General features: G+C 36.7%; 1 protein-coding gene across 1 annotated transcript in view; it reads left to right on the top strand.

Moving 5' to 3' along the window:
• The window catches only part of COG6 (component of oligomeric golgi complex 6), a 116,115-nt gene that overhangs the window by 19,965 nt on the left and 79,520 nt on the right, over positions 1 to 16,630 (top strand). Inside the window, exon 5 of the mRNA XM_051987395.1 lies at positions 4,010 to 4,121. Within this exon, the coding sequence (XP_051843355.1) occupies positions 4,010 to 4,121 (112 nt within the window). The remainder of the gene's footprint in view (positions 1 to 4,009; positions 4,122 to 16,630) is intronic.

The raw sequence follows: 16,630 nt of genomic DNA, 5'->3' as shown, positions 1-16,630 counted from the left end.
TCTTTGTCTTCAGCCTTGTGGTTTCTTCATTCTCACCCTCCCCTTACCTCTCTTTCTTTTGGACTACAATGTACTGAATACACAGTTTCAGAATAATTCAAATGGCCTAGTTTGCTGTGATCAAAAAATGGTAGATGAGATTCCTCTCATAGGATAACAATCAATAATTGATATGAGATGCTTCAGATTTCTAAATTTATATTTCATTCAGATTTTCAAAATGACCTTATTGGAAGCTTTTCCCATAGCTTCTGACATCTATTGTTTTGTTGCAGTGCACATAGAAACCAGAAGATATTGCAACTATTATTTTTCAAGTAACTTTTAGATTTACAAATCACCCTAACATTTCTTTGAGGTAGTTAGTGGAAATACTTTAATCCTCATTATTACAGATGAGGAATTAAGAGTCAGGAAGATTAAGTGATTTGAGTCTGCTGGTATTATTGCCTTCTTTTCAAGAAAAAAAAATCTATTTTTGTATACACTGGTATATGTATAGGAGCATCGTGGTACTATGGAAAGAGTGCTGGAGGTGGAAGAAGAGGGCCTACATTCAAAATCTTACCATTACTATGTATATTTGTAACCTTAAGTGTATCACTACATTTTTAAACCTCAGCTTCTTCATCTGTAAATGGAGATAGATCTCATAGTGTTTGGAGGCTTGGGTGTGACAGTATGTATAGAAATTTTAATAATCCTTAAAACCTAGTCTGGAAAATGAGGTTAGTCTGGATGGTAGTAGTGTTAGTAATAGTAATAATAATATTTATAAAGCACTTTAAAATGTATAAAGCACTTTACATATATTAATTCACTGGATTCTTTCAGAATCTCTGTGATATTGGTGCTGTTATTATGCTCTCTAAAGCAGTGACCCTCTGATAAACAGATCATACATTTGTGTAATATTCTAGTTTTTCAAAAACTTTCACATATACATATATACACACACATACATATATATGTATATATATGTATGTGTGTGTGTGTGTGTGTGTGTGTGTGTATATAATCATTTGGGGGGAGTAGGGGAGGGGGTTGTATGTGTGGGTGTATGTATACATACACTTGCCAGTTTAAGATTTTTTAACATGCTTTGTCTTCCTCCATTTTTAGTTTTATAAAAATTTTTTCCATTTCTTAATCCTTTGGCAAAAGTAGTGTAATGTGAAATGTTACTCTTGACCTCTAAATAGAGCCTTAGTGTTCAGCTAACTAAGCTCCATTTCTATTCTGGGCTACAATGTGCTGAATGCACAGTTTAATTCAAATAGCCTTATTGTGATTTTTAAAAAAAATGTGAAATACTTTCTGTCTTGTTGAGTGTGTGTATGTGTATCTATCTACCTATATCTATAGATACACTATATATATATATATATATATATATATATATATAACAGGAGATATTATGCATATACATTAAACCAATGACAGTGTGTGTATATATATATGTATTATATATATGTGTGTGTGTATGTATTTTATATATGTATATATGTATTATATATGGCATATGTGTATAACAAATGACTCCATAATATATTTGGTACCTATATTGTATAGGTACATACACATATTGAAATATATATACACTCATAAATATATGCATATAATCATATTTGTTCAGTTGTGTCTGACTCTCTGTGGCCCTTTTTTGAAATTTCTTTGGTAATGGTTTGCCATTTCTGGAATGGTTTGCCATTTCTTTTTCTAATTCGTTTTACCAAGGGGAGGACCTGAGACAAACAGTGTTAAGTGACATGCCTGAGGTAGCATAGCTAGTGTTAGAGGTCTTATATGAATGCAGGTCTTCCTGACTCTGGGCCCAGAGCTTTATCCATTCATTATACCACTTAACTGCTCTGTATAACCGCATATACATAAATATATGAGTTACATATATAAATAGTTGGCTGCTTTACCAAAGAGACTTTAATTAGTTGCCCTATGAATTAATTTATATTAGTACAGTACTAGTTGATGCTTTAAGATAATAAAGTAGGTAGCCTATGAACAAGGTTTGTTCTGTTTTTACATAAATCAATCCATAGAAGTTTAAAGCTGAAAAAATTATTTAAGGACAGATATTTAAAATTTTGAAGTTGACTTTGAGCTTAGTAGAACTTTGCTGCCACCTGGAGTCCATTGGTATATATAACATGATTCATAATGGATATTTGATTTTAGAAATCTTAGTCTGAAGCAGTTATTTACAAGTGAAGATGCATTATTGAAAACAAAATGAAATCTAATAATGCAGATTATGAGCATTTAGAATTATGATTATTCGCCTTTAATATTAAGAATCTGTTAAAGTTGCTGGGGAAATGTATAATTTCAGTAGTTAAAATATTTACACATATATGTATGTATGCATGTGTGTATGGATAAATAAACATTTCTAGGACCATCTTATATATTGAAATCTGAAAACTCTTGACTATTAGTTGAGATCCAAAGCCAAAACCCCCTTCACTGATTTCTCAATCTCCTTAACTCCTTTTTACCTGACCGCACCTCTTGAATTGATTTATCTTCCTTAAAATCCAATTTATATCACACTCCCTTATCTGTTAGTCATGACGTTTCTTTGTCAAATCTAGCATAACACTTAGCTCTTTGATACTTTTATTCAGTCAGTCATTACGTATTTATTAAGTACCTGTTGTGTATCTGGTACTCTGCTTGACACTGAAGTACAAAAAGACTGGCTACCTTCTGTCCCCCTGCCCACAAGGAGTTCGCACTCTAATGGGGGAGACATGCAGCAGAAACAAGTTATATAGAGGCTAAATAGGAAATATTTAACAGGAGATGCTAGAATTAAGAGGGATCAGGAAAGGCTGCCTGTAGAATGAGATTTTATTTTTGTTACTGAAAAAGTCCAGGACCCAGAGGTGAAGAACATGGGAATAGTCAGAGAAAATGCTGAATGCAGAGAGGTGGAGTGTGGCATTTGTTAGTGGGAAGGCAAGGAGGCTAAAGGTCATAGAGAAGAGGCTGAAGACTGAAAGATGAGGGGAAGGAGGGCAGGATTATAAAGGGCTTTGGCTGCCAGAGAGAGGATTTGGCATTTGATCTTGGTAGGAAATTGCTGAGTTATTGAAGCAGAGAAGTAACATGCTCTGGCCTGTCCTTTTATCATGTATTATTTTGTATTCAAGTTATTTTTATGTCACGTCTGTCCATTTGATTCACTGAGGATAGGGAAAATATATTTTCTAATTATATCTTCTCTTTTCACCTAGTATAGAACTACAGTAGGTGCTAGCTAACTTGAATTTGTTGTGCTACAGCTCCCACCTACTTAAGTGATATCTTTTGTGTACTTGCTTAATTTTCCCCTATGTCTTTACCAATTATATACTACCTCTACTCTTAGGCTGCTTCTATCTGCAAAATATCCACAATGAGTAGTGACTAGTATCTAGGTTCAGCTATAATCTATTAAAATAAAAATGAGACAAATATATAAAAAGATGACAAGTGAAGTTGAGAAAATTGGCAGATCATTTATTGACCTGTATTTTTAATCTAGAATTGTAATTGTTTTCTTGAAGAAGAGATGAATGAATGTTTTTGGTTATTCAGGTCTAGTATTCTTTAGGTCCAAACTTAAATGATTGATATTTTAATGCTTATAAAAAAAAGGGTTGAAAGCAATTATGTATTCCACTCTTCTGAAATAAAATTGGTGAGCTATGAATACAAATATCAGTGGCAGAAATTTTTTTAAAATATTAGTTCACAGTAACTATTTAATGTACTTTTAGATGACTAGTCAGCTCTTCTTCCTGCTTTATCAAGATAACTGTGAAAATAACAAGACTGCAGAAGGTTGCACTACTTTTGTGGTGGTGAACTTCCAAATTCTTTGAGGGTAGAAAATAACTTAGGAAATTCACTAGGCCTTTAAAAAATTTTTTTTATTATGCTTTAAATATTAATTTCATATAAACTTATGGAAATAATTAACTTACTTGGCTTTTTTTAATTCCAGTCAAACATTAGAAATAAGAGCTCAAGTTGCAGATGCTTTCCTATCTAAATTCCAGTTGACTTCAGATGAAATGAGTCTTCTTCGAGGCACAAGAGAAGGACCTATTACTGAGGTAATCCCATTTCAGTGAATTAAAGCACAGTGGTGGTATCTAATAGAATAGAATATTTTTCTCAATTCATTGAAAAAAGTCTGGTGTTATATGTGCTATAGTATACTTTATATCATAAACCTCTGAAAAAGAACAGCTGCCTTTGAAGGCAGCTGGGTAGCATAGTGCATAGTTAGATCTGGAGTCATCATGTACTTGAGATCAAATCTGGCTTCAAATACTTATTAGCTAAATGACCCTGGGTAAATTACGTAACCTCTGATTACTCATCAAATGGAAGTATTAATGGCATCTATTTTCCATTGTTATGAGAATCAAATGAGAAAATATATGTAAAAATGCTTAACACAGCACTTGGCACAGAGTGGGCATTTGATAAATGCTGATTCCCTTTTCTACCCTTCCCAATATAGTTTGGCTCCAAAGTTGGTTCCACATTTGTTCTGTGTTATAGCCCATTTAATGTTACCCTTGTACAACATTTCATTGGCTGTCTCCATGCTTTTGCATAGACCATCATCCTCTGCCTAGCATGTTCTCCTTGCTCATTTCTACTTCTTGGAATCCTATCTTCAAGGCTCATTTCAAGTGCCACTTCCTACATAAGGCCTTTCAGATCTCTCCATTCTTAGTCACACCTGAAATTATATCATAATTATTTTGTATTTATTTGTATTAATTTGTCTTTATAACCACTGGTTTCTCTACCTTCTTCATTTTTTTTTTTTGCTTTCTTATCTGCCCAGTGTTTAACACTGCCTTCTATAATAGGAGTACTATAAATATTTGTTAAATTTAATTGAATTTTATCAGGAATTGAGAAAAAAATCACCTAATATAATTGTATTTCATAGTACTTAGTTCAAGGTTCTTCAGCTTTTTGTGTGTCATTCATGCTTTTCATAATTGGTCTGAGAACCCCTTTTCCTAATAATTTTTTAAGAGCATAAAATAAAATATATAGGATTATAAAGGAAATCAATTAAATTGAAATATTTTAATCAAAACTTTAAAACAGCAATAGCCATAGTCATGCACCTTAAGAATCAACCTTAAGTTACGAACCTGTGAAGATTCATGTAGTATCCAGGGATATTTTGGCATATGAATAAATAGTATTTTAATTTATATAGTGATATTACCTTTTTTTTTTAACTCAATAATTTTTTATCCTCACATTCTCTTCAGTCTCTTGATCTTTTTGCCATTTAGCCACAACTACCAGGTAGTGTTTTGTTTCCCATCTGCATGATTTATTCTAGTTTTGAGTCCTGTTCTTTTCTCTTATATTCCCAAATATAATTTATGTGATCAAGGAATAGTGGATTTATATTAGGAGTTTTAAATATGATCTATTCTATTCTCCACTGACTATAGATGAGAAAATTGAGGCCCAGAAATATTTCTTGCCCAAGGTTTTGCTGGTAGCAATGGTCACTCAAGTACTCTTGAGTTTAAGTGCAGAGCCTTCTTCACTGAAACTGGTTGCTTCTTGAGACACAGGTTTCTCTTCCTTTTAATGATTTCCTTTTGTGACACGAAGTCCTATTTTTCCTCTCTTTGTGCTTTAGAAAATGCTAGTATAACCTAAACATTAAAGAAATTCTAAAGTACAAAGTGAAGTCTAGAAACTCTTGTGGGTCCTTAAGACCCTTTCAGGGGGTCAGTCAGGTTAAAATACGTTCATAATATTAAAAATTGAAAAACTCATAACAAGGCAAATATTGATAGATGGTAACACAAATAAAAATACTCTTTGGAGGGTACTCAATACCTATCAAGAGTTTAAAGGGGTCCTGAGATGAAAAAGTTTTAAGAATCTCTATTATAACATATTAGCTAAGTGCTAATGTCTACAAATTTATTTAGTTAGTTTTGGAATTACTGTGGGATTTGTTTTGAAAAAAAAAATACGCTACATAAAATTTTGTCATGAATAAATGTTTAATGAGAACTCATGATGCATAATGCTCTACTAGATTCTTTGGAGTACATGAAGAAATATAGTGTAGATCCCTGTCTTCAAAGAATTTTTTTAAATATAGTTGACTCAGAACAACTTTTTGTAGTGATAAATCTCATTAGATAAAATCTTTTTAAGGATAACTGTGTTATTAGCATATGCAAATAAGAAACTATGCATTATGTGTGAATTACAGGGTAATTTTTTTCTCTACTCTCTGGATAGCAGGTTGGCACATGTTGTTTTCTCAGTGAGTTAAAAGCTATGAAATAGTACAAAAAATACTCAGAGAACAATATAAATGATTTAAAATACCATTAAAGAAAAATTAAAGCATTTAAGATAAATTGACTGTGGAAGATGCTAAGGAGTTATCTGTTTTGAAATGTATGTAATTACTGTAGTGAAAGTTGTCATCAGCTGCTTTTACTATATATATTGAGGCTAGTAGCAAAAAAAACAAAACAAAACAAAAAAAAAAAAACCATTAAATAATACCAAAGAAATTAGAGGATTTTCTTGATAGAAAATATCAACTATAAATATGAAATTTTAAAAGTAAATTAGAAATGATAGAATTGCCTCCTTTTAGTTTCTCCATCTTGTTAAACTAGTTATTCTTTGTTAGAGTTCAAATGTTGGAGTTTGTTCTCAGAGGACAGCCGGCTTAGAGGCTTAGAGCCCTTCGGATGTCTCCAAATCCAAAGGTTCTGTCCTTCAGCCTCTGCCTCTGCCTTCTTCTGCCTCCAACAGAGATGGAAGATCTCTCTTATCTCCTTCTGGGGGGCCCAGGCACCAATTTGCCGCGGAGAGGGGCTTCTGGCGTAGCTCCACTGAAATCCCAAAAGTGTTCTCTGCAGCAGAGTCGTTTCTCTCGAGTCTAGCGCGATCAGCCAGCCAAGAGGAAAATATGTATTCTGCCATAGATCCTTCATCGCTGGCTTTTTATCTGCCTCTTCTGAGAGAATGGGATTATGGGTTTTCTCCATAGTGCTCTCTGGCCCAATGACTTTAAGGGAGGTGTGAACTCTCTTGAAGTTAGAAAGTGTACTTTGTGAAGCTAGCATACTTGTGGAGTCCAATGAGTAAAGGTGGGAACACAAGCCTTGTCTTGATTAGTTCTACTTAGTACCTTGTTTCAGGTTCTGGCCAAAACAACTTCTTGTAAGATTAGATCAACTCTAATTACTTAGCAGTTAGTAAGGATTCCAACATCTCCCCCTTTCTTTTGTTTTAAAACATAGGGGGTTTCTGAGGGGGTACACATAAATCCATCAATATGGGCCAGAACTTTGTAACAGATATACATGGTATACATAAATCCATCAATATGGGAGGCATTATACATAATTTACATGAGCACATAGCAATATAACACAGGCTAGTAGTAATGTAACAAATAACAAGAATCAATCTGAAAATTTACACATGTCCATAAGTCCTAGAAACAGTCCAATAGGATTCCATTGTCCATTAGTTCATGTGCCAGGAATCTAATAATTCTTATGAGCACAATCAGCAACAGAACCACCCGATATTTCTTGGGTCTTCTCCTTTGTTTCAAGGGTCTGCTCCATCTTTCTGCGATGGACAAGGCGAATGCGGCTCGTAGGCACCCATCTGATTCCTTCTCCACCTGTAGAGATGCAAGCAAATCCTCTCCCCCAAGCAGTTAGTCTATCTGGTCCCTTCCATTCACCACTTTCTGGGTCTCTCCACATCACCTGGCGATTATCTAAAGATAGTGGAGCTGCTCGCACTGGACACTGCTCTTCTGGTGGGTTATAAAACCTGTCTGCTGGAGCCAGTGCATCTTTATCAAAGATTAAAAAATTAATGGTATAGAGAACTAAATTTAGAAGTTCTCTAGGGTTACCCGTGGCTCCTCCTTTCTTTTGTTTTTGGAGGAGTGTCTTAATGTCTCTGTTTCTTCTTTCTACTATTGCTTGACCTTGAGGATTGAAGGGTATGCCAGTAGTGTGTAGAATCTTATACTGTGCACAAAAGTGTTCAAAATGTTTGGAGGTATATGCCGGTCCATTATCTGTTTTTATTTCTTGTGGCACACCCATAATTGCGAATGCTTGAATGAGGAATTCAGTGACCACTCGGGCTGTCTCTTTTGCTGCTGGTATGGCAAAAGTGAATCCTGAAAAGGTGTCTACCACAACGTGGATAAAAGACAGACGACCAAAAGATTTATAATGAGTCACATCCATTTGCCAGATTTCATTGGGTCTCAAACCACGAGGGTTCTTCCCTGGAGGCAGTGTAGGAGCGTGGAAGGGAAGGCAAGCTGTACAGCTTTTCACTATGCTCCTAGCTTCTTCTTTTGTAATCCCAAACTGTAAACGCAAAGCTCGAGCAGCCTGATGGTATTTAGAATGGGATTCCTGGGCCTCCTGAAATAAAGGCGTACTGGCCAACATAGTTAAAAGGCTATCTGCCTTTGAATTTCCATCAAAAATAGGACCTGGAAGTCCACTATGTGAATGGACATGCAGGATATAAATCTTTCCTGGATGCTTTCTCACTTGCTCTTGAAGTTCCTTAAAGAGCTGATATATATTAGAAGCTGCAAATTTTATTTGGGCTGTGGCAATTCTTTGTACCACACCTACTGAATAGGCTGAATCAGATATTATATTTATGTCGCCTGGGTAATAAGTGAGAGCTAGCATGATCGCATATAATTCGTTCTGCTGAGTGGACTGAAAAGGAGTTCTGACTACTCTTTTTACAGTTAGATCATGAGAGTATACAGCACAAATATTTTGTTTGGCTGCGTCTGTAAAAATGGTTGGTCCTTCAAGAGGAACCTTAGAAACCTTCTCTTCAAAAATCCATTGCCAATTATGCAGTAGTCTGGTTATCTTTAATGGAGATCCATGTGCAAAATTTGGAGCCATGGCCAATAAAATCTGCCACTCTGGGATGGTTTCACAGCATACATTAATTTGTGCATTTGTATAGAAGGTATATATCTTGTCAGGTCTTGTCCCAGATAATTGTACTGCTCGCTTAATGGCCTTTAATAGAATTCTAGCCACAAGCACTGGGTAAGGCGTAAGGCTTTGTTCTGGTTGTGCTGGGAGGTTCACCCACTCTATCACACTGTCTCCTTGATGAAGGACTGCTGTGGGTGCTTCTTTTGTAGCAAAAACTGATATTTCCAAGGGTTTTTGAGTTACTCTCTCAACTACATTGGATAAAGCCAGTTCAACTTCTCTCAAGGTCTCTTGAGCTTCTTTTGTAAGCCGGCGTGGTGAATTTAAAGCAGTGTCTCCCCTTAAAATGTCATATAGGGGTTGCAATTGATTGGTAGTTAAACCTAATACTGGACGCATCCATTGGATATCTCCTATTAATTTTTGGAAATCATTTAAGGTGTTCAACCTCTCTGTTCTTAAAGACAGTTTTTGTAGTGTAAGTGCCTTAGGATATATTTCATATCCTAAATATTGAAAAGGAGCATGCCTTTGAATTTTTTCTGTAGCGATATGAAGTTTGTAGTATCTTAGTGTTTCTATGGTTTTTTGTAGACATGCTTCTAGAATTTGTTCCTCCGGTGCACATCCCAAAATATCATCCATATAATGTAATAGCATAACTTTTGGAAATGCTTTTCTGATTGGAGCAAGAGCAGCAGCAACATACATTTGACACATAGTGGGGCTGTTCTTCATACCCTGTGGCAAAACCGTCCATTCATATCTTTTATAAGGCTCAGCTAAATTGACACTGGGCACCGAAAAGGCAAATCTCTTCATATCCTCCTTATCCAGAGGAATGGAATAGAAACAATCCTTGATGTCTATAACCCAAAGAGGCCATTCTCTAGGAAGCTGAGTAGGAGATGGAAGTCCAGGCTGAAGAGTTCCCATAGTTTCCATCTGTTCGTTCACTTTTCTTAAATCAGTGAGCATCCTCCATTTTCCGATTTCTTTTTTACAACGAACACTGGTGAATTCCAAGGACTTAGAGAAGGTTGTAAATGCCCTTGTTCAAGCTGCTCCTGTACTATATCTAATAAGGCCTGAATTTTATCGCTACTTAAGGGCCACTGTTCTATCCACACTGGTGTATCAGTTTTCCATTGGATAGGAATAGGTGAAAGTGTTGGCAGGCCTTCAACAGCAGCCCTGCTTAAAAAACCGAAGTACTCATTTTTAACCCCAATTGTTGTAAAACGTCTCTTCCCCACAGATTGATGGGGATTTTTTCAACTATAAAAGGAGTAAAAACTCCTGTTTTGCCTTCAAAAGTCCATCTCATAGGGGCAGCACTAACTTCAGCTGCTATTGATCCTCCTACTCCAGACATATAGGTATCTGCTTTAATCTTTGGCCAGTGACTGGGCCAACTGGCACCTCTAATAACTGTACGATCCGCACCTGTGTCTACCAATCCTTCCAATGGTAGGCCATTTATATAGATAGTGAGCATAGGTCGGTCAGCCGTTACTGCTGCTGTCCAGTATATTTCTGGTTTTTGTGGTCTGGAGTCAGAACCTGGGTGACTATCACGAGGCTGCTTATTAGGATTCTGTATGAGTAACCCTGATGCTACTACGTCTCCTGGGTGATAAGTCACACATTGACTACCTGTATTAGTGACTGGGATATTATCTACACATCCCCAGTTTCCCACATCAGTGTGTGGATGGACACTGTTTTGTACATACAAGAAGGTGAAATGGTCAAGCCTACTGTGCCTGGAGGTAAGGGATCCATAGGCTGGAGAGGAACAGATTTCACCTCTCCAGGGGGTATCTCAGTTGTCCCAGCTGCATATAGCTCTATTCTCCCCAATTGTAATTCCCTTCTGCCATCAGGTTGCTTCCTGGCTGGTTGACTGTGTAATCCCCTTCTCCCATCATATGGCTTTCTGGCTGATTGGTCATGTCTGGGTACTGGACTTCTAGGCACTCTCTGGGTGCACCATTGGCTGCCATCATGCCCCAAGTATTTTTTGCCTTGGGCCCTGGGGCTGGGCCCCTCATCCCGTTTCCCTGAATCTGTCTGCATTCTGAGGCCCAATGGAAGCCTCTGTTGCATTTTGGACATGGGGTTTGGGGTCTTGTTCTCCCACCTTGTCTTCCCATTCTATCTCTATACCAACATTGAGCTTTCAGATGTCCTACTTTTCCACACTGAAAGCATCTACGAGTCTCTCTGGAAGTCCCTTGCCAAGAGGGATTCTGTCTTCTCATGTTTGGATTTTGGGAAGTCTGCATCATAGCCTGGCTATAAAAGGCACCTGTGTCCACTGTGGCACAGCGTCTTATGAGTTCCTCTAAAGGAGCATCCTTGCGCAGTCCTAGTATAATTCTTCTGCAAACCTCATTAGCATTTTCCTTAGCAAGTTGCCTTATCAAGATGTCTGTTATTGCATTTTCTCCATTTGTTCTTATGATAGCTGTCTGCAAGCGTCCCACAAAGTCAGCGAAGGGTTCATTTGGCCCTTGTGTTATTTTTGTGAAGGCCCCCCCTTTGTCGTCTTTATTGTGAAGAGAAGCCCACGCTTTGATAGCATTATCAGCAATTTGCTGATATGCTGTTACAGAATAACCAATTTGTGCTGCGACATCTGCATAAGGACCTGTACCTGTTAGTAGGTCACAGGTGATTGCAGTATGAACTCCACTTTGAATATTTTGTTGGGCTTGTATCCTACAGAGCTCACTATATTCAGAAAGCCACAAGTAGTTCTGTCCAGGTTCTAGGCATATTTTTGCTATCGATTTCCAGTCATTAGGGGTCAAGATTTCAAAAGACAAATTTTGCAATAGCATCTTAACATAAGCTGATGTAGCCCATAAAGAGTGCAAGCTTTTTTCAGGTCTTTGAGGATTTCTATATCAAAAGGTGAGTATCTTCTACTTTCTTGACCTGAAGAATTAAACTGTTGAATTACAGGAAAAATGTGGTGTTGAAATTCTGCTACATTTTTCCCTTCTTCTCTGGCCTTAATTAGTCCCTTTTGCAATCTAGTCAAAGGAGCAGCTGGATGCTGGGGGGGAGGTGCTGGATGCGGGGAGGAGGTGCTGGATACTGGGGGGAGGTGCTGGATACTGGGGGGAGGTGCTGGATGCTGGGGGGGAGGTGCTGTTGCTGTCACTGCCCCCCCCACTACCCCTCCTCCCTCCATCCAGGAGGGTGGAGTTGATGAAGGAAAGTCAATTACCTGCTCCTCAGGTGGGGCTGAGGCTGCCTCAGATTCACCCCACCCTTGAGCCTCACTTAAGTCTCCCTGCCCTGTGGGGATATGGCCATTAATCTGTTCTTTGTCTTCCTCCTTTATCTCAGGCTTCCCCTTTTGGCTATTCCTAGAGTTTTTTTCTTTTTTCCTAGAACAAGTACGGTATTTTAAGGCCATCTGTATCGTATTATATAAAAAGAATACTTCAATGGAAACTGAACGAGGACCGTTTTCATTGTAATATGCGGAGAGCTGTTGACCAACCAATGCCCAGTTTTTTAGAGAGATTTTCTCTTCCTCTAAGAGCCAAGGGGAGGTGCGTTTTAATGTAGCCAGAAGTCTAGCTGCTTGTCCCCAAGTTACAAGTAGCCCTTGATCTTCTATCAGCTTAAGCAGGCTTTCTATAGCACCACTCCTGGGTGGGTCTGGGGTTGGGGGGGTTGGGGTGGGGGATGGAGAATCTTTACCTAGGATCTGTCCCATTTCAGCCAAAAAAGGTTGTACTCACTCAGTTCCTGGTCACTGGAGACTTCTTGTGAAAGTAGGGTCCTTGGTTCCCACGCTTGGGCGCCAAAATGTTAGAGTTCAAATGTTGGAGTTTGTTCTCAGAGGACAGCCGGCTTAGAGGCTTAGAGCCCTTCGGATGTCTCCAAATCCAAAGGTTCTGTCCTTCAGCCTCTGCCTCTGCCTTCTTCTGCCTCCAACAGAGATGGAAGATCTCTCTTATCTCCTTCTGGGGGGCCCAGGCACCAATTTGCCGCGGAGAGGGGCTTCTGGCGTAGCTCCACTGAAATCCCAAAAGTGTTCTCTGCAGCAGAGTCGTTTCTCTCGAGTCTAGCGCGATCAGCCAGCCAAGAGGAAAATATGTATTCTGCCATAGATCCTTCATCGCTGGCTTTTTATCTGCCTCTTCTGAGAGAATGGGATTATGGGTTTTCTCCCATAGTGCTCTCTGGCCCAATGACTTTAAGGGAGGTGTGAACTCTCTTGAAGTTAGAAAGTGTACTTTGTGAAGCTAGCATACTTGTGGAGTCCAATGAGTAAAGGTGGGAACACAAGCCTTGTCTTGATTAGTTCTACTTAGTACCTTGTTTCAGGTTCTGGCCAAAACAACTTCTTGTAAGATTAGATCAACTCTAATTACTTAGCAGTTAGTAAGGATTCCAACAATTCTTTTTAAATTAATTTTTAAATTATTAAGCATTTATTTTTTTTCCCTCCTACTTTGCCCTTCCCCAACAAAAATGAAAAACAACATTCTTGTAATAAATAAGCATAATCAAGCTAAGTTCAATATTAGTCATATTCAAAGATGCATGTTTCATTCTACATATTAGTCTGTCACTTTTTCATGAGAAGATGGTTAGTATTTTTCATTAGTGGTCTTTTGGAATCACATAGATAGCTGTTCTTAAGAGGAACAACAAAAATGCAAAAAATCACTTTCTGGCCTACTTATTTCAAGTAATATTTCACATAGTTGAATTCCAATATGAAAAAAAAAGTTTAAGTGCACTCTTAAAATTTATTCTAAAATCTGTAGATTTTAAAGTTAACTATCAGAATACATCAAAACTAAAGACTCTTAGGTTACAAATATGAAGTATTAAGTGGGCGGGGGCAGAGCTGGAATGGCTCATGTGTGGCCTTTTCTTTCAGCTCCTTCTTCTTTTAGAGAAAAAATCAGTCCTTTTTCTGATAAGGGTTAAGGACATTAACTTTAAATTTGGATAAATTTCCATTTTTCCTATTGTAGATAGTTTTTTTTTTTTTGCATTATCCCTTCTTGTGAATAGAAAACAAATTGCTCAAACCCTGTTTCTACCATTAAAACTTTCTAGGCTCACTTTTAATTAGAGACAGTTTTGATCTAGCTTTCTCATGATTTATTTAGGTAAGAAAGAGCAAGTAAAATTAGGGTTTAAAAGAAATTTCATTATAAACTCTATTATAGCTTTTTCTTTCAAAAATGTTTTGTATAATATTATTTCCTTGAACATAGGATCATTGAGCTAGAACTGGAGGAGATCTCAGTAGCCATCTAATCAAATCTCTTCATTTTAATGAGGATAAGAAAATTCAGGCCAATGTCCAATAAACATTAACAGAATTTGAATCCAGGTCTTCTAACTCTAGAACCAGTGTTCTATCCTTTCTCTAGACTAGTGATTTTGAAAATTCCATTTATTTTTATTATTATTTTTAATTAATTAGTTAAGCTATTTCACTCCTCATTTTAAGTGATGCACTTAATGTATAACATTTGTAGCCCAAATTATGTTTCTTTTTTAATTTAAGAGATTAAAAAAATTGAGCAAGTTTTAAAAATTCTTTTGAAATCTTTTGTTAATATCATTTCATTTTATATACATTCTCCTATGATAATTTATGAATTTACTATGTACTGAATGATTTTTTGTTTTTGTTCTGACTGTAATTTTCTTATGCTATTTCCTCTATATTTTATTTGCTCAATTAGATTGTAAATTTCTTATGGGCAGAGGACTTTTCTAAATCCCTTATAGCAACCAAAATATTGTTCTTTATCCAGTGTGGGACCATAATGCTCTTTAATTAATGATATACTCTTAATATGAAAGAAAAAAACATATCCTCTTGTATAGGATTAAGAGTTGGTCTTGAGCAGGGGTCCATTCTCAAACTTTTTAAATGGAGGCCAGTTCATTGTCCCTCAGACTGTCGGAGGGCCACACAAAACTTTGTTTTGTGGGTCTTTAAATAAAGAAACTTCATAGCCCTGGGTGAAGGGGATAATTATCTTCAGCTGCCGCATCTGGCCCGCGGGCCGTAGTTTGAGGACCCCTTGTCTTGAGTGTCAGGAGTACCCAAGTTTCAGAGCTGTCTCCGATATCAGTAACCTGGTCAAGTCAATTAACTTCTCAATGTCCCAGGAAACTATTGAATTAGAAGAGTTGCTTATCTACATTGGTTAAAGGAATTTATTTTCCAATAACTCTCTCATTAAATTATAGGTCTAAACAAACAAAAAAATTGCTGAATAGTATTATCCAAAAATCTTGGTATTATAAAAACTACATAAATAGATGTCTTTATCCCATAGTTTTAACTTGATTATTATTGCTAAATGGGACTTATGCAAAAATCTAAATTTTATGGCATATATAAAATATGAAACATCTTTGCTCTGTTTACTTGGAAGTTGGAGATGACATGCAGACAATATAATGAGACAGTGATAGAAAGGATAAAGGAAAAAGTATATAAAGTGCATTATGCCCTGGCAAATTATGTCATACTTACCCACTCACAAAGATTGTTATGCTTTTACTTGAGTTGGGGCATCTCTTTCATGTTGGGAGAAAGCCTAGATCTGACTGATAGATAGTTTTCAGTGCAGCTATGAATCATCACCAGGTTAAGACATTGAATTCATTCTAGTGCTACATTGCTGGAATAGCTTGTGGCTTTGGACCAAATTAAAGTAAATTCTTTCCTGTATCCTGAAAAAGACAAATCCTAAACTGGTGTGTCTGCACTCTCAGCTTGGGGTGATATGTGATCAATGCACAATTCCTGAATTTTCTTGTATTTATAAAATTGTAACTATTTAGAGGGGAAGGAAGATTTTTTTTTAATTTTAATTGTGTTTTATTTTTCAAAATATATGCAAAGATAGTTTTCAGCATTAAAACTTGTGTTCCCAATTTTTCTTTCTCTCCTCCTCCCCTCCTCAAGACAGTAAGCAGTCCGACATACGTTAAATATGTGCAGTTCTTTTAAACATATTTCCATATTTCATCTTGCTGTATAGACACATACAAACACAAATCAGATCGAAATGGGGGGGGAGAGAAAGAAAAGAAAACAAGTAAATAACAACCACCAAAAAAAGGTGAAAATACTATGCTTTGATCTATCTTCAGTCTCCGTAGTTCTCTCTCTGAAGGTGGATGACACTTTCCATTACAAATCTATTGAAATTGCCTTGAATTGTTTCGTTGTTGAAAAAAGCCAAGTCCATCACAAATGATCATCACATAATTTTGTTATTATGTACAATATTTTCTCGGTTCTACTTACTTCACGTAGCATCAGTTCATGTAACTCTTTCAAGACCTTTTTGAAATCAGCCTGCACATCATATGTTATAGAACTATCATATTCTATTATATTCATGTATCATAACTTATTCAGACATTCCCCAAATGATAAGCATCCACTCAATTTTCAGTCCCTTGCCACTACAAGAAGGGATGCTACATTTGTTGGTGGAGTTGTGAAATGATCCAGACATTCTAGAAAGCAATTTGGAATTATGCTATAAAACTATGCATACCCTTTGATACAGCAGTGTTTGTAATTT

The sequence above is a fragment of the Antechinus flavipes genome, chromosome 3 (assembly GCF_016432865.1).
Source record: "Antechinus flavipes isolate AdamAnt ecotype Samford, QLD, Australia chromosome 3, AdamAnt_v2, whole genome shotgun sequence".
NCBI classification, from domain to species: Eukaryota; Metazoa; Chordata; class Mammalia; order Dasyuromorphia; family Dasyuridae; genus Antechinus; species Antechinus flavipes.
This window is presented reverse-complemented; position numbering and strand designations above follow the sequence as displayed.